The sequence below is a fragment of the Pelophylax lessonae genome (assembly GCF_965119305.1).
Source record: "Pelophylax lessonae genome assembly, chromosome: 4".
Lineage (NCBI taxonomy): Eukaryota > Metazoa > Chordata > Amphibia > Anura > Ranidae > Pelophylax > Pelophylax lessonae.
The window spans coordinates 125,217,681-125,245,618 of record NC_138771.1 but is presented as its reverse complement, the minus strand read 5'-3'; the positions used below and the strand labels follow the sequence as shown (position 1 = coordinate 125,245,618).

General features: G+C 44.6%; 1 protein-coding gene across 1 annotated transcript in view; it reads right to left on the bottom strand.

Annotated features, from left to right (window-relative positions):
* Nucleotides 1-27,938, bottom strand: part of CLK3 (CDC like kinase 3) — a 123,069-nt gene that overhangs the window by 78,880 nt on the left and 16,251 nt on the right. The window contains exons 3-7 of the mRNA XM_082252841.1: nucleotides 15,871-16,010; nucleotides 13,689-13,875; nucleotides 12,806-12,899; nucleotides 11,453-11,519; nucleotides 5,083-5,199 (exon numbers count right to left, since the gene is read on the bottom strand). Coding sequence (XP_082108967.1) covers nucleotides 5,083-5,199; nucleotides 11,453-11,519; nucleotides 12,806-12,899; nucleotides 13,689-13,875; nucleotides 15,871-16,010 — 605 coding nt within the window. The remainder of the gene's footprint in view (nucleotides 1-5,082; nucleotides 5,200-11,452; nucleotides 11,520-12,805; nucleotides 12,900-13,688; nucleotides 13,876-15,870; nucleotides 16,011-27,938) is intronic.

Genomic DNA, 27,938 nt, shown 5'->3' with positions numbered 1-27,938 from the left:
AGACTAGAGTACTGCAATCACTGAGCAGCAAATTATATCACCTGTGATGTATTTCAGTTATCTTGCAAACCTGGCCTGTTAGTGGGTCCTGAGGACTGGAGTTGAGAACCACTGCTCTAGATACTCAACTAGCTCAAAGGAAGGCCAATTTTATAGCTTCTCTAATCAGCACAACAGTTTTCAGCAATGCAAACATAATTGCACAAGGGTTTTGTAATCATCAATTAGCCTTTTAAACACGATTAGCTAACACAATGTATCATTAGAACACAGGAGTGATGGTTGCTGGAAATGGGCCTCTGTGCACCTATGTAGATATTCCATTAAAAATCAGCCGTTTCCAGCTAGAATAGTCATTTACTACATTAACAATGTCTAGACTGTATTTCTGATTAATTTAATGTTATCTTCATTGAAAAAAAAAATGTGCTTTTCTTTCACAAATAAGGACATTTCTAAGTGACCCCCAAACCTTTGAACGGAGATATATATATATATATATATATATATATATATATATATATATATATATATATATATATACACACATATACACACATATACATACACACATATACATGCATACATACACACACACACACATACATACATACATATATATATACACACACATACACACTAACAATTTTTTTTCCCACATTTTTTGTAATAACTTTATTGCTATGTTGTTCATCCCTTGTGACAGCATGGGCCATGAAAGGTCCTCTTTATGGAGAGATTTGGGGTCTATTAGACTCCAAATCACTGCTCTGGCCCCCCATACAGCCGATCAGACACGTATCTGTCAGATCGGGTGCTTTCCTGGCCACTAGCGGCCAGGCAAACAAAGGGGCAGAACTGGAAGGGACAAATTATTGGTCACTGTTGGTTTCCAAGGTTACATAGAGGGGGGAACGTCATTAGTTCTGCTCTCTCTGTACAGGGCAGCCATTGCTCCTGACCTCCACGATGGGACTGAAGAGCCCGGGAGAGGGGGCTGGAGGGGGGTGGAGCCCCTTTCTGCCACTCACAGAAGTGATCTAGTGGCTAATTAGCTACTCAGATCACAACTGCATTATAGAGAATCGTCGGGCGAAAAGAATGGTACCGGGATGTCTGTAGGTGCAGATATCATCCCAGTATATCCACTGAAATCCAAGGACATACAAGAACTTCCTGGGGGGGGGGGGGGGGGAGGGGCGGGGGAGTGGTTACAGACTCCAATTCCAATCCAAAAACATCACTGGCCTTGCAAATCAGTTTATTGAGTCACCCTAAGCCTGCTTCCCCAGCATGCCACTGCATACAGGAGAATGCTGACCACCACAGACTCATAAAACATCTTCAGCATCCTTGGGCAGATGTTGAAGGACCTCAGTCTCCTCAAAAAGTAGAAGTGGCTCTGGCCCTTCCTATAGAGCACCTCAGTGTCCTTGCTTCAGTCCAGCTTATTATCTATGTGCAACCCCAGATACTTGTAACTCTACTTCCTCCGCATCCACCCTTGAATGGAGATTGGGATCACTGGTGGCTTCCGCTTTCTGAAATCCACAACCAGCTCCTTTGTCACATTTAGATACAGATGATTATCCTCACACCATGTGACAAAGTTCTCCCAACACAGTTCTATACCCTTTCTCATCCCTGATACATCACACTACCACAGAGTCATTAGAAAACTTGTGGCGATGGCAAGACTGTCTGGTAGCTGAAATCTGTGGTATAGACAGTAAAAAGAAAGGGATAGAGAACTGTCCACTATGGAACCCCAATATTGATGATCACTCTGACACACTGTCTTGCAAGTGCACATACTGCGGTCTTCCTGTCAGGTAATCTACAATCCATGACACAAGGGAAAACATCAACCCGTATTGCTGTTCGCTTCTTGCCCAATAGATCTGGCCTGATTGTATCAAAAGCACTAGAGAAGTAAAAAAACACGACCCTCAGTGCTTGCTGGCTTATCCAGGTGTGCATACATGCGATTTAGCATGAAAATGATAGCATCCTCAACCCCCAGTCTTGGCTGGTATGCAAACACCAAGGGGGTCAAAACATTTACTAACCATGGGTCATAACTGATCTAAAACAAGTCGCTCTAAGGTCTTCATGAAGTGGGAGGTCAAAGCCACTGGTCTATAATCCTTGGAGCCACAAGGATGTGGTATCTTTGGCACAGGGACAAGATAGGACGTCTTCCACAACACAGGAACCTTTTGTAGACTCCGGCTCAGGTTAAAGACCAGCTGAAGGACACTCCCCCCAGCTGGTCTGCACATGCCCTAAGCAGCCAGGGGCCAATTCCATCATGGCCTGCTGATTTTCCTGCCTTAAGTCTCCTCAACTTTATACTCGCCTGATCAGCTGTAAAATAAATTGATGCACTTTCCTGTAAAAGGAGCAGAGTTTTTCTTATAAAATGAACCAACGGAAAAGATATCCAAGAGGGGGGGGGGTTTAAAACATGGATTCCCAGCAACAAAATGGTCTGTGTTGGAACTGGTCAGAGTGAACTGACAAATCTGTCCGGAGGGGTGCCTTAATATACAGTGGATTGCAGTGTGCTGCACTACATACCCTTGTGTATCCCCCCCTGTGTTCAGTTCCCCAGACCCAACTTTCCTTCTTCGGTCTCTTTATTTTTGGCATATCAGCAGCAAGCTTGCTTGCTAGACTCAGTGCCACCCTTTTGAAGCTTTTTTTTTTCTACATTTTTAAAATAATTTTCTAGAGTCCTTTCTTCTTTTATTTTTGGATAGGTTTAATGGGTGGTCAGTCTATTAGGATTTATTATTATTTATGCTTTTTATATCTTCACTATATATTACACACACACACAAATAAATTATATATATATATATATATATATATATATATATATATATATATATATATATATATATATATATATATTTATTTTTTTTTTTTTTTCCAAAGATATATCCATTTAATTTCGTCTAGTCTGGGCCTTTAAAGAGGTAAAGCCATACAATTTTTTTTTTTTTTTTTGCAACCTGTAAGAGAAACACATAACGAGGTAGTATGCATCGCATACTAGCTCATTCTGAAATACCTTAGAACGAGCCCCCGCTGTGCCGCCCGCTTACCTGTATGACGGGCGACATGTCCAGTCGCCCGTCTTCCGGGATCGCACCATCTGATTGACTGGAGCCGCGGTGACGTCACTCCCGCACACGCGTGCAGGAGCCGACAGTCAGGGCACGGGGCTCTGAAGAAACGGCACTAGCGGCCGTTCCTTCAGAGCGCATGCGCCAGTGACGTCACTGGCTGCATGTAAGGTAAATATCTCCTAAACAGTACATTTTTAGGAGATATTTACAGTACCTATAGGTAAGCCTTAATATAGGCTTACCTATAGTTAAAAGTGTCAGAGGAGGGTTTACTTCCTCTTTAAGTCTGAGCTGTGCAGCAAATACTTGTTGCCGATCAGTTGTTAGACCTGCCCTTTGTACAGAGTATGACATTGCATTGCTGTACAATAACTTGCGTGCTTTAAAAAGTTCATAACATTCCCCAACCCATCGCTATAGTGTCAATAAAAGATAGGCATTTCAGTCACTTTACAAAAAAATACTACAATGAGCAGGCCTAACATGAGGGGAAAAATGGTGACCAACACACTCATATCACAGATGATTCACAAGCCAACAAAACATTTTCTACACGGATATCCTCCCAAGCCCTGAGCAGCCAGTTGTCTGCCAGCATTACTAAGGTGCCCTTCCTCTCGGAGGCTGTTCACGGACATTGAGCTGTTCCATGACACCACATACAGCTTTAACATATATCCACACTTTATGGGATTTGTGCATCTTCAAGAAAGTTCTCAAAGCATAATAAAAAGGCCTTCCTTCCTGTACATTCTGTTTTGTACCATTGGTACATTCACCCTTTGACAGAACCTGGCTTCCTTTGCCTCATTTATTTTACAATCGCTTATTAGCCCGACAAAAAAGGAACACATTGAATATCAATTTTTGACTGTAAATTTATTTTAAAATTCCAGATTATAGATTTTGGGCCCTTTCACACGGACGTTCCGCATGTCCGTATATCATCCTATTTTTTTGCGGATGATATACGGACATTTTCATCCTCTCAGTTCTGTTCCGTTTTTTGGAACGGAACAGAACCCTATTTTTGTTCTGTTTAAAAAACAGAACAGATGCAAAATCGGATGTCAGCGGTGTCATCCGCTGACATCCGCAATGCCCATAGACTTACATTAGGTCCGTATATCATCCGCAAACGGATGGGATGATATACGGACATAAGGAGTGGATGACACGTGTCATCCGCTCCGTGAAAAAAAAAAAAGCACCGGAGTGGAAGAAAAAAACCGAACGGCCGTGTGAAAGAGGCCTTTCTGAATGCAGAGGTCTGCAGAATAAAATTGCAGTAATTTTTTTGACATACAATATTTGCAAAACGGTTTATCAAATCTACATTCTCAGAATACACCAACGTGATTTTACTGCACAAAAACAATTGGAAGCCCAATTATTTCATAAAAAAAAAAAAAAAGGATGATGCCATGTCCAGTAAATAGATAATGGTACCCAATTATCAATGGGTGACCCTTTAAAGGACTACCACTTAATAGTATAGCATCATGGACCAAAAATGGATTTCTCTCACTCCGGTGTGCCCAGCGATACCCAATGTGTTGGCCAATCATTTACATACATGCAAGTTTTATTTGTCTGTGTCTAAACACGGGTTACAGAGGTGCTTTTAGTTTTTTTAGTAATAATTTTACACTTTTTTTTTTCCACTTAACACTGATGGCCCCTCTGATCACTCTGGGCAGGCGACAGGCACTTTTTTAGGTGCATGATACCCGTAGGTCGCGTTAAAGTGATCAGGTGGGGCTACAACTGCCCAGATCACTTTTTATAGTAAAGTCAAGAGCTGACTGATAAAATCTAATCAAGCTTGTTTAACCTCTTCAGAAAATAGTTTAAAAATAGATTGGAAGCCTAAACAAAATCACCATTCGGTATTCTAAGCAGATTTTTTAAATTAAAAGGTCTTCACAAGATTGTAAAAAATTCTTACTATTTATTTTCTTGGTCTTGCTCTCGAATCTTCTTTAAGACATTAATCTCTAGCAAAGCTGCCTCCCTGTACTTTTTCACATTACGTATTATTTTAAGAGCCACAGGAGTTTTGCCTCTGAGAAATACAAAAACAGTAAGCAGAATTACCAACAGAACATTCTGACATCTACAGTACTGTGTAAAAGTTTTAGGCAGGTGTGAAGAAATGCTGTAAAGTATGAATCCTTTCAGAAAAACATTACAAAAAACAATTTTAAATGGTTTATTTTTATGAATTTTAAAAATGCAAAGTGAGAAAACAAGGAAAATCAAATCAATTAGTGGGACTACCCTTTGGCTTCAAACCAGCATCAATTCTTACACTTCCACAAAATCAGGGAATTTGTAAGATCAGAGTAATGGTCTATGATTAACCAACTACACCAAGCAGGTGCTAATGGTCATCAATTTCAAATGTAGGTTGAAACGCAATCATTAACTAAAACAAATAGCTGTGTAGGAGGCCTAATACGGATTAAGGAACATCCAAACTCTGCTATTAAGGGGAGGTTGTGAAAGTTTCAAGTCACAGGTCATACGCCATGGCAAGACTGAAAACCGCAACAAGACGCAAGGTAGGTATACTGTATCAGCAAGGTTTCTACCAGGCAAAGATTTCAGTATGTGCTGTTCTAGGGGCGTGGCGTCTGAGTTCTAAGATGGAGGCTTAGAGAGCTCCGCCAGATCGGCTGTTTTCCCCGGCAACACAAGAGCACTTCTACCCCGCAATTAGCAGCAGTAACAGAGGGAGAGGCTCGGGCGACAGTCCAGCATACCGGAGGAAAGAGCCGTCCATTCAGCGGGTGTGTGTGAAAGTGACCTGGTGGCTACACTGCTAATGGATTGTTTCCATATGACAGACAACACTTGGCTTGTCAGGTTTATACACAGTAAGTGAGATGCTTTCTTTTAGGCCTTGTTTCACATGGAGCTCTCAAGGTGTTCCATATCTAGGCATCATCCTCACGGCTTCAGCAGTCTCTCTAATATGCACCAACTATACACCTCTTATTCCATAAGATTAAAAACCATCTCCAACTCATCTCACAGACGGAACTCTCCTGGGTAGGTAGACTTCTGGACTTTAAAATGTTAATTTTACCTCAGATCATATACTACTCTTTAGGGTGCTGCCTATCCTAGTCCCCCAGTCTTACCTCAAATCCCTAACCGGCTTGCTAAACCACTTCATATGGAAGGGTAAGAAACCAAGATGTGCTTAAGCGAACCTAGGCAAACACAAATCCTGTGGGAGTTATGGGAATGATAGACTTACACGATTACCATTGGGCTGCGCTCTTCGATCAATTAAAATTGGTTCCCAAAAGACGTAGAACCACTATGGTTGGATATTGAGTTTGATATCACCTACACCTGATCTCACCTCGTTCCTAATATTTGAAATGTGGAGACTGTGGGATACTACCTCACTGTCGCCACCTATGGCAGCATCGTTGCCAGCATGGAGATACATACTGAAACATTCACAAAACACCAACACGTAGGGAAATACCCCCCATTCCATTGTTAAAAACTATAATACCCTTTTCTGTACACTAAACCACTTCAATTTAAAAACCTACTTAATCTACAAAATGTCCTTTGTGGTGATAAGATCAAACAGTTTAAGGAAGAATTAAGACTTCTGAAAAAGACCAGATTCATCTGTATACGTACTTTACACTTCTTGCCCAAACATCCCATTCCTACACTACCTATCTCACCGGAAGCATGGAACACTCTCCACTCACAAACACCTTTAAGAAAAGGGATATCTATCTTTTATAATATACTACAGGATAAGGCCAATATGAAAAAATTCCACCACTGCTAAAATGGGAGATGGAATTGCACAAATCTTATTCCTTAAAACAGTGGCAAAATGCTATCCAATCAACATAAATTCTCTAAATGTAACAATCACTGGGAAATGATGCTTAAAATCACACACAGATGGCACTATACACCATATAAACTAGCAACATTTTCCCCTAACAAATCCTCTAATTGCTGGCGCAATTGCGGACAAGTGGGCAACCTACTTCATATTATACATATCTGACAAGCTTCTGGAGTCAAGTCTTCCAATTGATCAACAACTTTCTTGCTTGCTTTCTTCGTTCACCTAACCCAGGTCTTGCCATCCTAAACCTAGCAATAGACAGGTACCCAACTCAAATGAGACAAGTAGTAACCCACATATTACTTGCAGCACGCAACACTATCCTCAAAAAATGGAATTCCCAGGATTCTCCTAATTTATCAGAGGTTATAAACATCGTAAACCTCAACTAAAAGGTACGAAACATTACTAGCAATCATTTCACTGAGATGCAACACATTTGACAAATACTGGTTCTGCTGGTCTACAAAAAGTGAAAGAATATCATAATATAACAATATCAGGCTACATTCACTTCACTTATGCATCCATCATATCCATATCCCCTCTATATGGTGTACCAAACCCTTTACACAGTTCTCTCTCCTTCTCTCCCTTTCTTCTTCTTCTCTTCCCTTAACATTTTAACTCCTCTTTCCTTCCTCCCCCCTCTTCCTTGTCTCAATATGTGGCTTAGAACAAGTGAACCTTTATATGGATTACGTTGTCTTCCGCTCACATCACAGTCTGACCCCTAAAGGGGTGATGGAATGTAGAGCAACAATTTACGTACCATGTAGCACAAATTTGTAAAAAAAAAAAAAAAAAAAACTATGTTACTGTTATTTACTTAGGAACAAGGTTCATCTTGAATGTTCTTGTTCGAATTTGTATTCTTTTTTTATTTTCTTTATTATTTTTCAAAAAATAAAAATGTACAGGTACAAAACCAATACAAAAACATCTCATTACAGGTCATTATATTGGCTTTTTTTAAATATCCCCTCCCCCCCCTTATTTCTAGCCCTCCCTCCCTATCCCCTCTCAAACCTTAACATTTCCCTTTTCCCCAATCCATTTGGTATATTCCCTTTTTTTTTTTTTTTTAACTCCGACCATTCTTCCCAGTTATTTTCCAACTCTACTGGTTCATCTTCCCTCCATTCTTTTAGATATTCTAAGGATCTTATTTTTTCAACTCTTTTAACCCAATCTCCTACTGACGGGGCTTCCTCTCTCTGCCAGAATAATGGAATCAGACCCTTTGCAGCATTCATTAAATGGGGAATCAATGAGGCTTTATATTGTTTTACTGAACTCTTAGTTCCATGGAATAGACAATACCAGGGTTCTTCCGGTATCTCTATCTTCGTAATTTTTTTTAATTTGGGCTAGGACCTCCTACCAATATTTTTTTATTTTCGGGCAATCCCACCATAGATGGGTCATAGTGCCAACCTCTAAGCATCCCCTCCAGCAGCATTTAGATTTCTCGGCTTGGTAGTTATGAACTTTATCTGGGGTGTTATACCATCTTGCGATGTACTTATAATTCATTTCCGCTGTGTTTGAGTCTACTGTGGAACCGTGTATTAATCTAAAGCTCTTTGTTAGTTGAAAATCTTTGTTTTGTGCTCCTATTTCCCTCTCCCATTTTTCGATGAAGGGGGGCACCACCGGCAACGCCAAAATCCACCAATACTTTATATATATTTGAGATGTTATTTTCATATTTATCAGAGGCGCAGATCCGCTCAAAAGGGAGTAGATCGTCCTCTGTTATTAAAGGTTTTGGTAGGGAAGTCACAAAATGGCCCAACTGGTAGTACACCTCCACTCATCAATATTCCATTTCTTTTGTTTTAGTTCACCCATTGTGTACAACCTATCCTTGTCCATAATGTCTTTCAATTGTGCATCTTCTTTTATCCAGTTTCCTCCTATTCCTACTTGTCCTAGTGGAAAATAGCTAGTGTTTTTTAAAGAAATCGGTGGTGAATTATATTTCCATTTCTCTTTTTTGTGAATCAAGTCCCAAATTCTGAGAGCTTGGTGTGTGATCATATGTGTGTTTGGATTTAATTTCCTGTAGTGCGGTGGGATCCAAATTATTTTTCCTAATTGTGAACAGCTTATTGTGCATTCTATTCTTACCCAACTCTTCACTTCTTTTTTCCCCATTCTATCACTCATGTGAGGAGCGTCGCTTCGTAGTATTTTTTAAAATCTGGTACCGCTAGGCCCCCTTGTTTTTTACCTTTTATTAATGCTGCATATTGTATTCTAGGTTTGCTTTTTCTCCAGATGAATTTCATTATCAAAGATTTTAAGGCCCTAAAGTAGACTTTGGGAATTGATATTGGTAGCATTTGAAACTTATAAGCTATTTTTGGTAGAATTGCCATTTTTATGATGTTTATCCTTCCTATCCATGATAGCGGCCTATATGAGATTCTATTTAGTTCTGATTTTATTTCATTTATCAGTGGGATGTAATTGACTTTATAAAGTCTATCAGGGTTTGTCGTTAATGTGATTCAGAGGTATTTTAGACCTGGTCTTTTCCATTTAAAAAGGGAATTCTACTTTTAGCCTCTCTTCATCCTGTTTATGTTGATATTCAATATTTCTGACTTAGCTGGTTTAATTTTTAAATTGGAAAGTAGTTCTCCATAGTTTTTTAGAATTGTTATCACATTTGGTAGAGATATCCTGGGTCTAGAGATGTATAGCAAAACATCATCCGCAAAAGCGGCAACTTTGTGTTCCACCTCGCCCACCTCCACTCCTCTAACGTCTGGGCTTTCCCTTATTGTTAACAGGGGTTCTAGTGAGAGTACAAACAACAGGGGGGAAAGTGGGCATCCCTGCCTGGTTCCATTTGACATCCCAAATGGCTCACGTTTATCCTCACCTTGGCGGTAGGATGGCTATATAATGTTCTTATACAGGCCATCATTCTTACTCCAATTCCTAATTCCTCCATCGTTTTTAACATAAATTCCCAACTGACTGTCACATGCTTTTTCAGCATCGATCGACAGTATCAGTCCCTGGGATCCACTCTTAGCCATCCGTTGCGTCAATCGGATTGTTCTTACCCAGTTATCTCTAACCTGTCTTCCAGGAATAAAACCTACCTGGTCGCCATGTACCCATTCTTTCATCAGATTCCTCATCCTTGTTGCCAATATTTTTGCGAAAAGCTTTACGTCAATATTTAAGAGCGAGATGGGTCTATAGCTAGAGCACACGATAGGATCTTTTTCTTTCTTCAGGTGTACCGTGATTGATGCTAGGAAGGCCTCTTTTCTCAAGTCATACGACTGCCCTCGTCCATTGAAATAATCCCTTAATTTGGGTATCAGTAGTTCTTTGAACTTTTTATAGTAGTTCACTATAAACCCATCTGGCCCTGGGCTCTTCCCAGCAGTCATTGTTTTTAATGCTTTTCCCATCTCTTCTTCAGTAATTCGATTTTCTAGATAATCTAGTTTATCTTGTTGTAATTTTGGAAGTTTTGTCTCTCTTAAATCCTGCTAAATTTTTTCAGAATTAACTTTTATTCTTCTCTACCCCCTCCTCAGCTTTGATGTTATAAAGAGTACTCCAGAAACACTTTTGTATTCCTTTTATACTGAATTCAATAAAAAAATAACTGGAAGAAACCAGTGGGACTCAGGTACACCCCATCTACTGTCCAGAGAAGTCTGGCCAGAAGTAGTCTTTATGGAAGAATTGTGGCCAAATGTGGAAACTAGGCTAAGAAGTGACCTAACTATGCACAAAAGCATAGAAACTGGGGGTGCAGAAAAATGCTCTGGACCGAGGAGTCAAAATTTGAAATATTTGGCTGTAGCAGGAGGCTATTTGTTTGCCGAAGGGCTGGAGAGCGGTACAGTAATAAGTGTCCGCAGAAAACAAGCATGGTGTAGGTTCCTTGCAGAAATGCAGCCCCAAACTTTCAGAGTTGAAGGTTTGGTCAGGATCAATGGCGTCTTCAATTTTCAGAAATGCAGGCAGACACTTATCCATCCAGCAGGAAGACCCCACACATACAACCAATGTCATTAAAAACTATCTTCAGTGTAAAGAACAAGGTGTTGTGGAGTGATGGTTTGGCCCTCACGGAGCCCTGATCTAAATATTTTGTCTGTCTAGGATTACATGAAGAGATAAGGGTTTGAAGCAGCTTATATCCACTGAAGATCTGTGGTTAGTTCTCAAAGATGTTTGGAACAAGCTACCTGCCGAGTTCCTTTAAAAACTGTGCAGGTGTACCTAGAAGAACTGATGCTGGTTTAAAGGCAAAGGGCGGTCACACCAAATATTGATTTAATTTTGATTTCTCTTCTGTTCATTTACAAAATTAACTATTTACACTATTTCTGAAAGCATTAGTGAAAAAAATTGACAAAAAAAAAAGTTGAGATCTTTCTGAACAAACCTGTCACGGTCCAGGCACTCTACCACTTTACCAAATGTTCCCTCTCCCAGATTTCCAACAATTTCATCTGGAAGACATAATCAATTATGGATTTCAAACAAAGTAGTAAAAATTAGGTGCTGCAGCAGACCAGACACCTTCTTCACTGCTAGGCAGATTTGCAGAGTCCATCTATTCCATTACTATAAACTGCTGCTGGAAGCATTTACCAACTATTAACTGGCATGCTACTGAAGACCCAAGAAATACAAACTATTACTTTCTCCCCAAAAAAAAGTAGACTTGGAAAAAACACCTCTTTATGTAGGGTGATAGGAAAGGAAAAAGCAAATGCTTGTTGTCTCTATTGCCTTTCAACAAGGGTGGAAATTGTTGTACAAAATCTTCCGCATTTGTACTGTCTGTGTAATGCTTTTTGATAAAACTAACTTAAGTGATTAATGGGAGGCAGGAGACTATTTCCCCAAACAAAGTCATGTATAAGCAAAATTTTTGATATCCAAGGTACCTATAAATTTTAACATACACACACCTTCCCCTTTGTGATATCTGGTGACTATTTGTTTGTGGAAATAGTCTCCTGCCTCCCGCCACTTCAATTATGGATGTTGGTACCGTCTAACAGACTATTTATTCGGAGGCTCACTCATTTTCTAACTTAAATAAAAGCAACTGCTATTGATTACAAATGAATGCATACTGATGCCCTTTCAGTTTGAGATTTTTATTGCTGTCTGTACCCCTATTATGGAGATTCACCCTCTCTATTTGGTTCTGTTTACCATTTTCATTGAAAGTGAAAGTAAAAGTAAAAGTAAAAGAAAATCCCAAATTTTGGGTTGTCCCCAGAAAAGTAATAAAAGGGGGAATATTCCAATGGGGACACTAGTGCTGGTGACTTGGGGGTCCCCCAAAGAATTTCCTTAACTTGAAGGGATTTCTTCTCACTCTCGGCTTGGCTATGGGACAGGAAGTGAAGGTAAATCTCCCCAATGGGACAAAGATGAGGCAAAAATAAACTTTACAGGGGTTATAACCCTCCCTTACTCTACGCAAAATGGAGGGGGGGGGGGGGGGGACTCTGAGGTCTAAAAAGGTGAAGGCTAACCTTAAGCCCTATAGTACCTGCATTAGTCCCAAAATTATAGTCACTGAATAAGATAACCAATATATCTGCTCCGTAGCAGGAGCTCTGCACAGTAGTGAAGGGAATGGTCTGTTTCAAACATATACTGTGCAACAGGCTCTCCATATGCATTAGTCCACCCTGTAGTTCTATAATAGGGAGAGAAACAAAGGGTACAGCTGGGGAGAGTAGAAGGGATAAAGATTTTACGGAAGAGGAGTCAGTACATCTCTCCAGGATGCGATCTCCAGTCCGGCACAACAGGTGCCCTTCTTTGTCATCTTCTACATTCTGGCTGCTCTTAGCACTTCGCTGGCTCTTCTGTAGACCCAACAGCCACAAGGTGTAGTGTCCATTTCCGTTAGAAACCGGGAAGGTGGTTACAATTAGAAGACACAGGTCCAAGTCGGTGTAGATTGAGGAGGTGTGCAGTCATATAAAAACATAGAATGATAGGGGATATTGCAAAGGGAGACGTGCAGGTTAGAGACGGCTCAACACTGAAGCCGATCTGAATTAAAAAGAATAAAAAGTAAAATCTACACAAACTAACCTTTTTTAAAAAATAAATAAATATAAAAGATAAATATACGTGTGTAAATACTGGGACTGACATGCATTACAAGATTTAAAAACTAAATTACACATAACAAAAAAAAGGAAAATGCAAGTGTTAATCCTCAAAATACAGTGCCTGTTTAGCAGTTTCAGGAAATCTCACCTGAACACACCATAGCTCAGGAATTAGGAACAGTAGCATGATTTTGCCGAGCTCGTTGGTGCCCATGCAAACTAAAAATATACCCAGTGAGCAACTGTCTTCTTTGTACAGGTAAAAGGCAGTGCTGATAGCGGATTCTGCTATAGCACAATATTTAAATAATTAAAAATCAGCAATTTTCAATTACTTGTTACTAAATAGCCTTAATGAGATTCTAAAACATGATCTAATTGCACTGTTCCTCATGATGAAATTATGGAAGTATATATTAGTAGTAACTACTTGCTACAAACAGAATTTTTAACTCTAAAATTCACAAAAAAGATTAGTGATTGCATATCACTCACCCATGTCCTCTATACTCACTCACCCATGTCCTCTATACTCACCGAGGAGGAGTAGCTGCCTGACCTAGAGCGGCGTCTGCGAGAGGCTCCATGATGAGGTTTTCCAGTCTTTGTTTTCCCTACTGCATAAGACTGTCTAAAGTAATTTTCACTTTGAGATGACCGACTGCCAGTGACACTAACTTCTCTGGATCCTGTCTTGTAAGACTTCCTCCAACAAGTTTCCCTCCTGAAGATGAAAAAAAATGACCTAGTCACATATGTACCTTCAGAGAAATTACAATCCAATTAGAAAACAGCAGCTGAAATGATAAAACGCAGACAATAAGCTTCTTAGAAGAGAAAGTGGTTAAAATGCTATCCAGTGACGACACAGCAAACCGGTCTGTCTTTTTGTAAAAGCTAATAAAAATTGGTAACAAATAAAATGCCGGCACCTAGGTCCTGCATGTACCTTTAACATCTTCATGAGTCAGAGGTGCTCTGGTATACAAATTCAAATTTTTCCTTAATGAAGTTAAGCTCTATCCTCCCACATCTCACTACTGGTTCATCACTTTGATGGATGGATTCATTGATGAAGAGTGAGGTTACAGAGGTTAAAAAGGCACTGAAACAATTTTATAAAAAAAAAAAAAAAAAAAAAAGATTCTGTGGAGGGCAGAAAAAGAACGGCTCTCATTGTTAAGAAATATAAGCGCTTCCAAGGATGACTCTCCTGCTTTTATATTCAGAGGCTCGCTGGTAGTGAAGCCAGTTTCCAGCTACCCTAGTGACTGCTAAAAAGGTAACTAGCTTTACTGATGGTGGAGCTACAATTTCCTTGATACATGGAATTCCTGGCTGCAATATGAATGCAGTCAATAGATTTAACAGAATCCATCTCCTCTCTACTACATTACCCTCTCATCCACTCCCTCCACTCATTGCTCCCTTTTAAAATTTAGTATAAGTGCCCTCTCTCATTTTGATATTCTCTTTCTTATCCAGCTTACTTACAGTAGACTTCTTACCTTTGCACCCAAAAGGAAGTTCTGATTAAGGCCTCCCCCCCTCTACCACATTCGGCATGTAATTTTTATAAGGGGGGGGGGGGGTGCAGGTACCTAGTTCTGACAGGTACCCACTCCTGCTTAGTATAGACCCCCCCCCCCTCTACACACGCAGCTTTGTGGGACAATTCACAGGTCCCAGAAGACTGCAGGACCATTTACAAAGAGCAGCACGGCCCATGTATGTGCAGCCAGCCTCTCAAACTAAAGATGCCAGAGCCAGGAAACCAGAGACTAGTGAAAAACTAGCCTGGGTGAGGATGGCACTGGACCCCTGGGAAGGGGAGTGTCCTTTGAATAAAAGTCAGCAGCTACAGCATTTGTAGCTGCTAATTTTTTTTTCTACAGTGAAGAACTGCTTTAATATCTTGCTCAGTTTCCACACTTGTTTTCAGCTCAACTGAATAAAAAATGTCCTATTTTGCTGGCCTTGTTCCCATAACACGTCATTAGGCTTAAAGTGGAAGTAAACCGTTTTTGAACTTGTACCCACAGGTAAGCCTAGTGACATCCCTGTCATGTGCTCTGAAGAGACGGCATACTTATGGTGGCCAATCAAAATGCAAAGGAAGCGAAGACCAGGTGAAAATGGAAGCCATGTCAGCGGTGACAGCTCACCGCTGGAGGGCTTTATTCTAAGGCAAGTCCTTCATAATACATACTAGCATATTATGCATTTACCTTGCAGGTAAAAGAAAAACAATAGGCTGATGTTTACTGCTTTAATACATGGTCTTCTTATAATGAATATAGCTATTCTATTACCACAAATAATCAAATTAGTATTGAGTTTATGAATCAGACAAACATTTGCATGCTTTAGATTACAGGATTGTTTTTCTTTATTACGCCATTTTCTCTAACCCTGTATAGGAATGTGGAATTTAGATGTGTCACCTTTTACAACATACTATTTACATAGTTTACTGAGCATAGTAATCAAATACTCAAAATAATTAGTTCCATCCCAGGAATATGTAAAGCAGTGGTGTTCTAAACTCCAAGCTAAAACCTTCTATTTATTGCCCAGGAACAAACTATGCTATTCTGGCCATACGTGAGTGTCAGGGTAAAAGCGCAAGGTCACAACCGATTGAAAAGCTGAGCCACCATCCTTAAATTGGTAAACCTTTGTATATCGAAGGACTATTATGAAGAGAAACACTGTGTACCCCCTGGAACGTGACCTATGTGGTGATCTCCGATGCTCTGGATGTCTATGTCTATCGTTGTGTTCCCAGCTGGGGGACCGTCTCCTTCGTTTCCATTCACGAATCTCTTCAGGACCCTGGAACCTTCTCTTGTGATACATCTGTCAGAAAGCACATTAGGAAAATACACAAAAATGGAAATATATTTGTATTTTGCTCAAAAATAAATTAAAAAAATGGATTTTTGTAAGAGCTTACCATAAAATCCTTTTCTCTGATGTTCATTGACAGACACAGCTCCTAATCTTCATAACCGTTGGGTTATACTGCCTCCTACAAGAGTAGGACACTAGGCAGAAAAAGAATCTGGCTACATTTATGGCCAGTCCTAGGGGATATACTCCCCCCTCCCTGCTATAGGTACTCAGTTTTGTTACAAGCAGTGTCAGAAGAATTACAACTCCACAGAGGGGTGGGTGCTGCGACCGTCAATGAACATCAGAGAAATAGATTTTACGGAAATTCAAAAATCTAATTTTCTCTTTCATTCCATTGACGGACACAGCTCCTTATCTTCATAGCCATTGGGACGTCTGAAAGCAGTGTTAAACATGAGGGGTGGGAACAGCAAGAAAATTCCCCAGGCTAAACAGTAGCCAACCAGGCAACAGAAGCTCAACCAAAACAACTAGAGCCCACCTGGAAAAAAAAAAAAAAAAAAAACACAAACAATACACAGTGAAAGAAAATCAAGTCCTCTAAACAGAAGACTGCAAAACCTTTTGGCCAAAAGAAGCATCCGCAGATGCCAACACATCCACTTTACAGACCTTTGTGAAGTCTGACTTGCAAACCTGCTTCACTGACACCTGACGACAGAAGGCGCAGGAGGCACTGAGCGCCTGGGTAGAGTGCACCTTACAGGGAAAGGGGGAACTTTACTCTTGATTGAATAGGCCTGAATCACCATATGTCTAATTCATCTGGAAATGGTCGCAGAGGAAGCAGACAACCCTTTCCGAGGCCCACCTATTAGAACAAATAGTGAATCCGATTTCCTAAAAGACTCCGTAGCTGCCAGGTACACCCCACTTGCCGGACCACATCCAAGGCATGCAAGGCAATTTCCTTTGGATGTTTCGGCCTGGGACACAGGGAAGGCAACAATGTTTTCATTCAAATGAAAACCAGAGACAACCTTTGGGAGGAAAGACAGGGGCGAGGAACCACCTTCTCTCTGTGAAATACCAAGTAAGGTGGACGGGATAACGCCGCCAATTCAGACACCCTGCGCGCAGAGGCGATAGCCACCAAAAATGCCACCTTCCGAGACAGCGTAAGCAAGGGAATCTCCTGAAGATTCTCAAAAGGAGACTTCTAGAGGACGGAAAGCACAAAATTTAGGTCCCAAGGCAGCAACGGGGTCAGCACTGGAAGAGCCAAATGTTAGACACCCTGAAGAAAGGTATGCACCAGGGAGTGTGTGGCCAAGGGTCGTTGGAATTAGACCGCCAAAGCCTGACACCTGGCCCTTGATAGTACTTAAGGCCAATTTCTGTTAAACCCCCACTCCGTTGAAGGAAGGTCAAAATCCGAGCCACCGAGGAGCGAGTATGGACCCCAAGAGACTCACACCACGCAATGTACGTCTTCCATGTACGATGGTAGATCTTCCTAGACGTAGATTACCAAGCTCTTAGCAGCGTTGGAATCACTGACTCAATGCCAAGCCGTCAAAGCCAGCGACTGTAAAGCAGGATGAAAGATTGATCTTTAGCACAGCAGATCCTCCCTGAGAGGAAGCTTCCGAGGAACGTCGGCGACCAGCCGCACCAGATCAGCATACCAAGCCCGGCGAGGCCAGTCCAGAGCCACTAAGAGGACTGGAATCCCTTCTTCCTCGTTCCTGCATAGAAGTCTTGGCAGAAGCTTGAGAGAAGAGGGAAGGCGTAAATCAGACGATACTGACCCCACGGGGCCACCAGCGCGTAGGTGGCATCCACCAGAGGATCCCTTGACCGAGCCACAAACCTCTGCACCTTTCTCAGACAAAAATAGTTACCGCTGCATGTATCAGAATCCCAAATACTTCACCTTGCAAACTGGTGCTGGCTCTGCAACACAGCAGAGAAAGGAAAAGTTTTGGATGGCTGCACTCCAATGCAAACACCTTTATTGACATAAGTCCATACAGCATAAAAGCATAGGAGACACTTAACAGCGGGTCTCCTATGCTTTTATGCTGTATGGACTTATCGCGTCACTAAAAAGGTGTCTGCATTGGAGTGCGGCCATCCAAACTCTGCACCTTTCTGTTGAGCCCAGACGCCAACAGATCCACCTCCGGAATGCCCCACCGGGAAGACAACTGATGAAACCCCTCCGGATGAAGGGACCACTCCCCTTGGTCCAACGCCTGCCGACTGAGGTAATCCACCTGCCAGTTTTCTACCCAGGGAATGTGTACGGCAGAGAGGGCTGGAACGAACCGTAGAATGTCAGCTACCTCCCGAGCCGCCAGGACACTTTTTGTGCCCCTTGGTGATTGACATAAGTCACAGCTGTGATAATATCCAATTAAATGCGCACTGGACATCCCTGTGGATGATCTGTCCAATGGTCCAGGCACAGTCTGATCGCTCAGAGTTCCAAGACATTGATCGGTAATCTGGACTATTCCAGTGTCCGGATTCCTTGAGCAGAATTTTGGCTGAGCACTCCTCCCCAGCCGGACAGGCTGGCATCTGTGGTGACCACCGTCCAGCCGAAGCCACCAAATTTAAGGACTCCTTTGTTCCACGGCACAGCCGGATCTGATTGCCCAGAGTGTTGTCCCATTACACCAGAATTTCCCTTTGCAGGGACCTCATATGGAACTGTGCAAACAGAACGGCCTAAAAAAGGTAGACACCATCAAGTCCAGCACCCGTATGCAAGTCCGGAGGGATGACCATCTGTTGGACAGTAGGAGAACTTTGCAGCCTGCAATTTCTGGAGTTTGTCCAGAGGAAGGAGCACTCTGGCTAAGGCTGAGTCCAGAGTCAGACCCAGATAGTCCAGTTTTGTGGACGGAACCAGAGAAGACTTCTGAAAATTCAGAATCCAGTCAAACTCCCTCAGAGTTCGTATGGGGATTTCCAGGTTTTCCACCAGAGCAGTAGGGGACTCCGCTCACAGAGGGAGGTCGTCCAAGTAGCCCAGTACCGCGATCCGCCGTTGGCGTAACAACGCTAGCACCGGGGATAACATTTTTGTGAAGACTTGAGGAGCAGAGGCGAGACCAAAGGGTAATGCCACAAACTGATAATGCTTCCTCTCCCATGGCAAAGCGAAAGAAGCCCTGGTGACTGGCACATATTGGAATGTGAAGGTAAGCATCCTTGATGTCGATAGATGCAAGAAAATCCCCCTGATTCAGGGATGCCACCACCGTGTGAATGGACTCCACCCTGAACTTCTGCACCTGCACAAAGCAGTTCAGCGCCTTAAGATCCAGGATTGGACGCACCTTGCCTTCCTTTCTGAGAACTGTAAACAGGTTTGAGTAAAAACCCTGAAAACTTTCTGAAGTCGGAACCGGGACAATCACCCCCTGAAGCAACAGGTCTTGTACAGCCCCAACCAGACCCTGTAAATGGTCCGGGGACAGGCATAAGTTTGAAGGAAAGAAACTTGCTGGGTGACAAAAGTGAAATTCGATCTTGTAGTCGGACCAAACAGTTTTTTGGATCCATTTGTCTCGTACCAGGGAAATCCACAGGTCTGGGAACCAACAAAGACGTCCCCCCAACCCTGACACAGGTAAGGGCGTACCTTCATGCCGAAGGAGCCTTGTCCACGGGTCTAGAGAAGCCCACTCTCAGCTTGCCAGACCAGGTTCATTTGGATCCTCCAGAAGAGGCCCTGAAAGGCTTTGAGTCCTTGTCAGTCAACCCAGAGGGATGACAAAAAAAAAAAAAAACGGATCCTTAAAGGCTGGGGACTCTTCAACTGGAATCATGGTTGCCTTGTTCAATCTGGTAACCGGAGGGTCCACCACCGGTGAACGGTCCACTTCTTAATAAGGTACTTCTCATAGCGGTAATGCCTAGTAAATCGCTTAGGGACCCCAAGGGGACGCTTCGGTTGTCCTCACTCTTTAGCGACAATTCTGTTAAAATAGGATGGGAAAGGAAACACCTTTGCCACTCTGGATGGCTTGTGAGTGCCAAAGGGAACCTGCGCCTCCATCGCAGCTGTGTCCTCCACCTTCAAGGTCTCACGCACAGATTCAATCAATGCTTCCATCATCGCCTTTTTGTGCACGGTTGCAGATGTGGAGGAATTATCCTCACTATCTGAGGAATGCAGGCGAGTGGTCGCAGACCCAGCAGGGTGACCCACTTCCGTGGCATCCAATCAGATTCAGCATCTGATGAGACAGATGAGGCAGGGAGCGCTTTTTGCTAACCCTTCGCCGAAAACCACCTCCACCCGTGACACAATGGACTCCAGGACCACCTTCAAGGTCTCACGCACAGATTCAGTGCTTCCACCAGCGCCTTTTTGTGCACAGCTACAGGAGTGGAGGAATCATCCTCACTATCTGAGAACTCAGGACGGGCCCCGTCCGTGGCGGCTAGATCAAATTCAGAAGCCGAGGAGACAGATGAAGCAGGGGAAAGCGGGGGGGGGGGGGGGGGGACGCTTTTTTCTACCCTGCCGCCCAAAAGCCATCTCCACCCGGGACACAAAGGACTCCAGGACCACCGTCAGTGTATCAATGGAAGGACCCCGAAGCCTCAGAGGGAGTCAGGTGGAGAGATGTGCTACAAAGACTCAATGAGTTACAAGGGGGACCCCACAAAAAAAAGTTTAACAGTGCAAAGGGACAACTCCCACCGCACTGGCAGCACCACCCAGACGAAACAGGCACCTGCAGCCACCAGGATAATCTGCGCTCCCCGTGCGGCGATCAAGAAGTGAAAATATCCAGGAGTCAGCACCAGGGGATGAGGAGGGGCTCCCACTGCTGAAATCTCCTCCCACAGGGCTCCACTGTCATGGCCACCGCTATTTTCAATGGCAAACCACCGCAAAATGGCCGCCGGACTACACAAACCTGGACACCGTGCATAGAAAAAGGCTACCACAAAATGGCAGCCCCGCGCGGCCACAGGAGGGATCCCTAGGCCTCAAGGACAGACCCATGCAGGACAGGGCCTGGCAGGTACAACCCCCCCCCCTCCCCCGCACAGTTAATTGTCTGGCCCCCCCCTTTGCCTTCACAGCACCCTGACCCCACCCTGGGAGATGGACCAGACCAACCACACAGCCCCAGCATAAGTGGGGTGTAGGGTGGGAGACAGATAAAGGGGGGGTGCCTGATGGAAAGGAGGGGAACCCAGGGGTCCGTCTGTCCCAAGGAGGGGCCCATGAAGTTCACCCAAAAACCCTCCTGGGGGAAAGGGGGCAGCTACTCACCATACCCGGAACCAGGCGGGCACCACTCCAGACAGAACCCCTCACCATCTAAATGGAGGTGCTGTCAGCCAGGAGAAATGCTGTGACTCAAGCCGAGACCCAATGGTATGCGACCTCGCAAGGCGTTAACTCGCATGGTAGCGCCCCCCCCACCCCACCCCCGCTCCCTGTCAGGTGGTGGCAGGGCGAAGCTGAGGTCTGCTCATGCTCGCCAGACTGGGGCGACCACTGGATCTAGATTATCCAGCCCGTCGCCCAGTCTGGCAGTTGATTGTAGATCTCGCAGGAAAAAAAATAAACCAGGAGTAAATAAAATTTTTTTTACAGGAACAGAGATCCCAGCAAGAAACTATGTCCTTACTCCTGACTAGTGCCTATAGCAGGGAGTATAACCCCTGGGACTACCCATAGGCAAAGCCAGAATCTTTTTCTGCCTAGTGTCCAACTCCTGTAGGGGGGCAGTATAACCCAATGGTTATGAAGATGATGATCATCAGAGAAATTGATTTTCCGGTAAGTCAAAAATCCCATTTTCTCTTTCATTCATTGACAGACACAGCTCCCCGATCTTCTTGAGCATTGGGATGTCCCAAAGCAGTGTCAAACATGAGGTGTCGGAACAGCAAGAAAAAATTCCCCAGGCTAAACAGTAGCCAACCAGGCAACATTAGCTCAACCAAAACAACTGGAGCCCACCTGAAAAACCTTACACCCACTAAGAGGGAACCCCCTAAACAGCAGCCTTCAAAACCTTGCGGCCAAAAGAGGCATCCGCAGATGCCAACACATCCACTTTATAAAAATTGTGAAAGTGTGCACCGACGACCAAGTAGGTGCCTAGCACACCTGCGTTACTGACGCCTAATGAAGGAAGGCCCAAGAAGCACTAAGCGCCCGCGTAGAGTGCGCCTTCACAGGGAGGGAGGAACTTGACCCTCAATCAAATAAGCCTGAGTCACTGTCTGTCTAATCCATCTAGAAATCAAATAGTGAGTCGGACTTCCTAAAAGACTCGAATAGCCCAAACCACATCCAGGGAATGCAACGCATATTTCTTAGGATGTTTTGGCCTGAGACACAGGGAAGGCAACACAATGTCCTCATTCAGATGCAAATCAGACAACTTTTGGAAGGAACTACGGACAGGGTCGAAGAACCACTTTATCCATGTTGGTCACCAGATAAGGTCATCAAGACAACGCCGCCAATTTCAACACCCTGCACGCAGAGGTGAGTCACCAAAAAGGCCACCTTCTGAGACCACATAAGCAGGAAAATCTCCCAAAAGTTCTAAAAGGGAAGCTTCTGGATAGCTGAAAGCACCAAGGTGAGATCCCAAGGCAGTAGTGGGGACCGCACTGATTGAGTCAAATGTCGAACCCCCTGAACAAAAGTACGCACCAGGGAGTGCGTGGGCAAGGGTCCTTGAAAAAAGACCGCCAAGGCCGACACCTGACCCTTAATGGTGCTCAACCCCCCCATTGAAGGAAGGTCAAGACCCAAGCCACCGAAAAAGAACGAGTGTGAACACCAAGCGAACAAAATGTACGCTTTCCACGTACGATGGCAGATCTTCCTAGGAGTAGACTTCCTAGCCTTCAGTAGTGTGGAAATCACAGACCCAGAAAAACCTCTATCCATCAGCACCTGGCTTTCAACAGGCCAGCAACTGTAAAGCAGGATGGAAGATTGGTCCTTGGGACAGCAGATCCTCCCTGAGAGGTAGTGTTGGGTGTTGGCGACCAGCCATACCAGGTCGGCGTACCAAGACCGACTAGGCCAATCCGGGGCCACTAGAATGGACGGAATTTCTTCTGCCTCGATCATGCGCAAGAGTTATCGGCAGAAGCTTGAAAGGAGGAAAGGCATAAATCAGGAGATACTGGCCCCAGGGGGTCACCAGCGCCTCTGGGGTGTCTGCTAGAGGATCCCGTGACTGTGCCACAAACCTGTTCACCTTCCTGTTGAGCCTTCCTGTTGAGCCGAGACACCAACAGATCCACCTGCGGGGTGCCCCAACTGGGGACAAAGCTTATTAAACCTCCGGGTGAAGGGACCACTCTCCTTGGTCCAATGTCTGCCGACTGAGATAATCCGCCTGCGAACTTTCCAACCCTGGAACGTGTATGGCAGAGAGGGCCGGAACAAATTAATCTGCCCACCGAAGAATGCCGGCTACCCCCAGAGCTGCCAATACCCTACTTGTTCCACCCTGGTGATTGACATAAGCCATGGCATTGTCAGCTTGGATTGGCACTGGACACCCCTGAAGGCGATCCGTCCAGTCATTCAGGCACAGCCTGAATGCTCTGAGTTCCAGGACATTGATCGGCTTTGGACACTTGTCCCATTTGGCCAAGATCTCTCTTTGCAGGGACCTCGTATGGAACTATGCAAAAGGGACTGCCTTTAAGGTAGAAACCAATCAGGCCCAGCACCCTCATGCAAATCCAGAGGGACGACCAACTACTGGACAGCAAGAGATGAAGTACAGCATGCAACTCCTGGAGTTTGTCCAGAGGAAGGAACACTGACTAGAGCAGAGTCAGACCCAGATAGTCCACTTTTTAGGAAGGAACCAGAGCAGACTTGTGAAAATTCAGAAGCCAGACAAACTCACTCAGGGTCCGTATAGTTATGTCCACGTTATCCATCAGAGCAGTAGGAAACACTGCTCACAAGAGAAGGTAGCCCAGCACTGCGAAACCTTGCTGACGTAACAATGCCAGTACCCCAGCCAACAACCTATGTGAAGACCCGAGGAGCAGAGGCGAGACTAAAGGGTAATGCCACAAACGTATAATGCTCCTCTCCCACGGCAAAGCGGAGGAAGCGCTGGCGACATACATATTGGAATGTGTAAGCAAGCGTTCTTGATGTGATGTCGATAAAGACAAGGAAATCTCCCTAACGCCAGGATGCCACCACTGTGCGAACAAACTCCATTCTGAGCTTCTGTACCCGCACAAAGCAGTTCAGGACCTTGAGATCCGGAAATGGACGCACCTTGCCTTCGTTCTTCAGGACCATGAACAGGTTTGAATGAAACCTCTGAAAATGTTTCGGAGTTGGAACCGGAACAATTACCCCTTGAAGTAACAGGTCTTGCACCACTTGCAATCGGCCCAGGGACAAACGCACATAAGAACCTCTCCGGAGGTCAGAACGAAACTCAATCTTGTAGCTGAACTGTATCATCACTTTGTGGACCCACTTGTCTTGCACCATGGAGGTCCACGGGTCCGGAAACCAGCAAAGACATCCCCTCACCCCAGGCACGGCTGAGGGCGCACCTTTATGCAGAAGGAGCCTCGTCTGTAGGTCTGGAGAAACCCGCTTTAGACTTGTCATACCAAGTTCACTTGGATCCTACTGAAGAGATCTTTAAAGGCTTTGAACTCTTTTCAGCAGACCCTGAGGGACTAAAAACCTTCCTGTGAGCGGAAAAGGACGGGCCACATCTACAACGTGGCGATCTTGAAAAGAAAGGTCAGTTCAGGCTTTTTTTTTTTTTTTTTTTTTTTTAAAAGGGACTGGTCCGCAGACCAACATTTAAGCCACAAAACACGGCTAAGGACCACTGCCGAAACAGTCGAGAAATCAGGGGAGCCACATCCAAAGAGGCATCACAGATAAACTGCAGCCCCTGGACCAACTGATCAGCCAGCTCTGCAAAGGCATGGAGGAGCTGCTCATCCTCCAGGTCACGGCATAAAAGCTTAGCCCACTCGGTCAGTTTGTGACACCAGGGCAATGGTGAAGACCGGCCTCAGTGCAGAGCCAGCCACAGTGAACATACTGCGGGCCACAGCCTCTGCCTTTCTGTCAACCGGCCTTAAAAGCCGGCGATTCTTCTACCGCAATCATGGTTGCCCTATTCAACCTGGAAACCGGGGCATCCGCCAGCGGTGGAACAGTCCACTTCTTAGGGAGGGACTCTTCAAATGGGTACCTCATTGCGAAATGCTTGGGGACCACAAAGGGGCGATTTGGACATTCCCACTCTTTTGCAACAAATCTGTCAAAATAGGAAGGAAGCGGAAACACCTTTGCCGCTCTAGACGGCTTGTGAGTGTCAAAGGGAACCAGTGCCTCCACTGCGGCTTCAGCTGCGCCCTCCATTTTTTTTAAAAGTCTCATGCACAGACACAATCCGTGCGTCCACCAGTGCCTTTTCGTGTGCGGCTACAGGAGTGGAGGAATCATCACCATCTGAGAACTCAGGGCGGACCCCGTCCGTGTTGGCCAGATTCAATTCAGATCCGGAAGAGACAGATGCAGGGGAAGGCGAGGGCGCTTTTTACTACCACCTCCATCCAGGAGACAAAGGACTCGAGGACCGCCATTAGTGCATCAATGGATGGTTGGGAGCCGGAGGGCCTCGCAGGCTCTGAGAGGGGGTAAGTTGGAGAAATGTGCTCCAAGAACCCCATGAGGAATAAGAGTACCCTACAAAAAAAAAAAACACTGCTAAGGGACACCCCCACCGTGCTAACACCACACGGTCTCCAGCCACAGAGCCCCCCCCCCCCCCCGATCCTGCAGCAGAGAGGGAGAAAACCCCACCAGGCAGTCACCGGCAGCAACAGGATCAAAGCACTCCACGTGCAGCGTCAAGGAATGAAAGAGGCCCAGGAGCCAGCACCAGGGGACAAGGAGGGGCTCCCACAGCTATAATGGATGCCCCAGAAGGCTCCACAGTAATGGCCACCATTCAATTCCGGACTAACAAAATGGCAAGAGCCCCCCCCCCCGGCCGATCGCCCGCGGTGCACCCCCCCCCCCCCCACATGGCCAGTACAGCACCCTGCCCCAGGAGGTAGCCAGACCACCATACAACCCCAGTATAGGTGGAGGGGGGATGGGGGGGGGGAAATAGATGGCCCACAGGACCATCAGAAACAGGGGGGGGGCCTAACAAGGAGGGGAACCCGGGGTTCCAACCGTCCCAGGGAGGGGCCTGCGTCCACCCCAAAACCCTCCGGGGAGGAGAGATAGCTTCTCACCATACCAGGAACCAAGCGGGCACCACTCCAGACAGACCCTCCTCGCCATCAAAATGGAGGGGGGGGGGGGGGGGGGAGGGCTGTCGGCCAGGAGGAACACTGCAACGCAGGCCAAGGCCTGGTTGTATGCGACCTCGCAAGATGTTTAACTCGCAGGTCAGCCCCCATCAGGTGGGGCTATGTCGCGGCCGACCTAGCGTGGAACTGAGGTCTGCATGCGCTCCCTGGCCAGATTGGGGTGACCACTGAATCTAGATTATCCAGCCCGTTGCCCAGTCCGGCAGTTGATTGTAGATCTCACAGGAAAAAAAAATATCTAAAAGCAAAAATGTTGCCAGGACCAGAGATCCCAGCAAGGAACTAGGTCCTTACTCCTGATTAGGTAGAAAAAAAACTGAGTACCTACAGCAGAGGGGGATTATACCTCCTGGGACTGCCCATAGGCGTAGTCAAGTTCTTTTTCTGCCTAGTGTCCTACTCCTGTAGGGGGCAGAATAACCCAATGGTCAAATATGATCAGCAGCTGTGTCCGTCAACAAAGAGAAAAAAAAAAACTGTACAGGAATTACAGCAGTCAATGACTTACATTAGGCTTACCATTTTCTATTCTAAAACATTTTGTTGTTCAGGTTGCCAATTATGATGCACTATTCATAATAGGACTACTAAGCACAGTCTAAATGCCAACCAATGCTGATAAATTTTGAAAGCTCATTACCGCATTTAAAATGGCCATTATGAATCTTCTTCAAATACATAAACATTTATGCAGTTCACTAGAATGCAACATACGTCCTACACTGCTGACTTTAGGAAAATTTAGGAAAATAAATTTTCCTAAATGACTGAATAAAAGCTCAGCTTCAGGCCAAAACTGTTTTTTAGTTTTGTACAGAGGAGGGGGAAGGGTTAGAACCTTGAACAAATTTATAATGCATTATTTGCCACTGTTGGGGTAGATGACAGATTCTGCCCCCCACCCTTTGGCTGGAGTTAAGTGCCAATACCAGTTAAAACCCATCTCCGGGCAAAAAAAAAAAAAAGTTTTCCCATGCAGTGGGGCTTTGCCTGCACTGCACAGGTCAACTGCTTGTTTTGTCTAGATGTCAGAAGAAAGCTTATACTCACCCGATCCTTTGTTCCACCTGCAAAATGGCGCTCCCCCACTTTTACTGGTCTATGGTGCCTACTCTGGGATGGATGGCGTCAGGAACAGTTTACAACTCAAGGCCGCTGTTTGCTGGGGGTGCCAGACCAGTCTTGTGCTGGGAGAGTCAAAGGATTAGATAGAAAAATCTCCTTGTTCCGCTACCTAGACAAAAACATGCAGTTAACCTGTGCATTGCCCTACTGCATGGGAATACTTTTTTTTACCCGGAGATGGGCTTTAACGTTTAGAAACATACAGCAGTGGAGTTTTTAGGTCCATGGAAGGAAGAGATGAAAGATTCTCTAATTCTTCAAAATAACATTGACTCTATAGGAAGGCCTTAAATATATAAAATGTACACGCAGAGGTATCTGCAGTGACATAGAATAGGTAGAGTGTCTAGAATGATAATTTCTGAAGCACAATTTAGGGCTCAACAACAAAATTCATGGTGTATGTGCTTTCAGGTG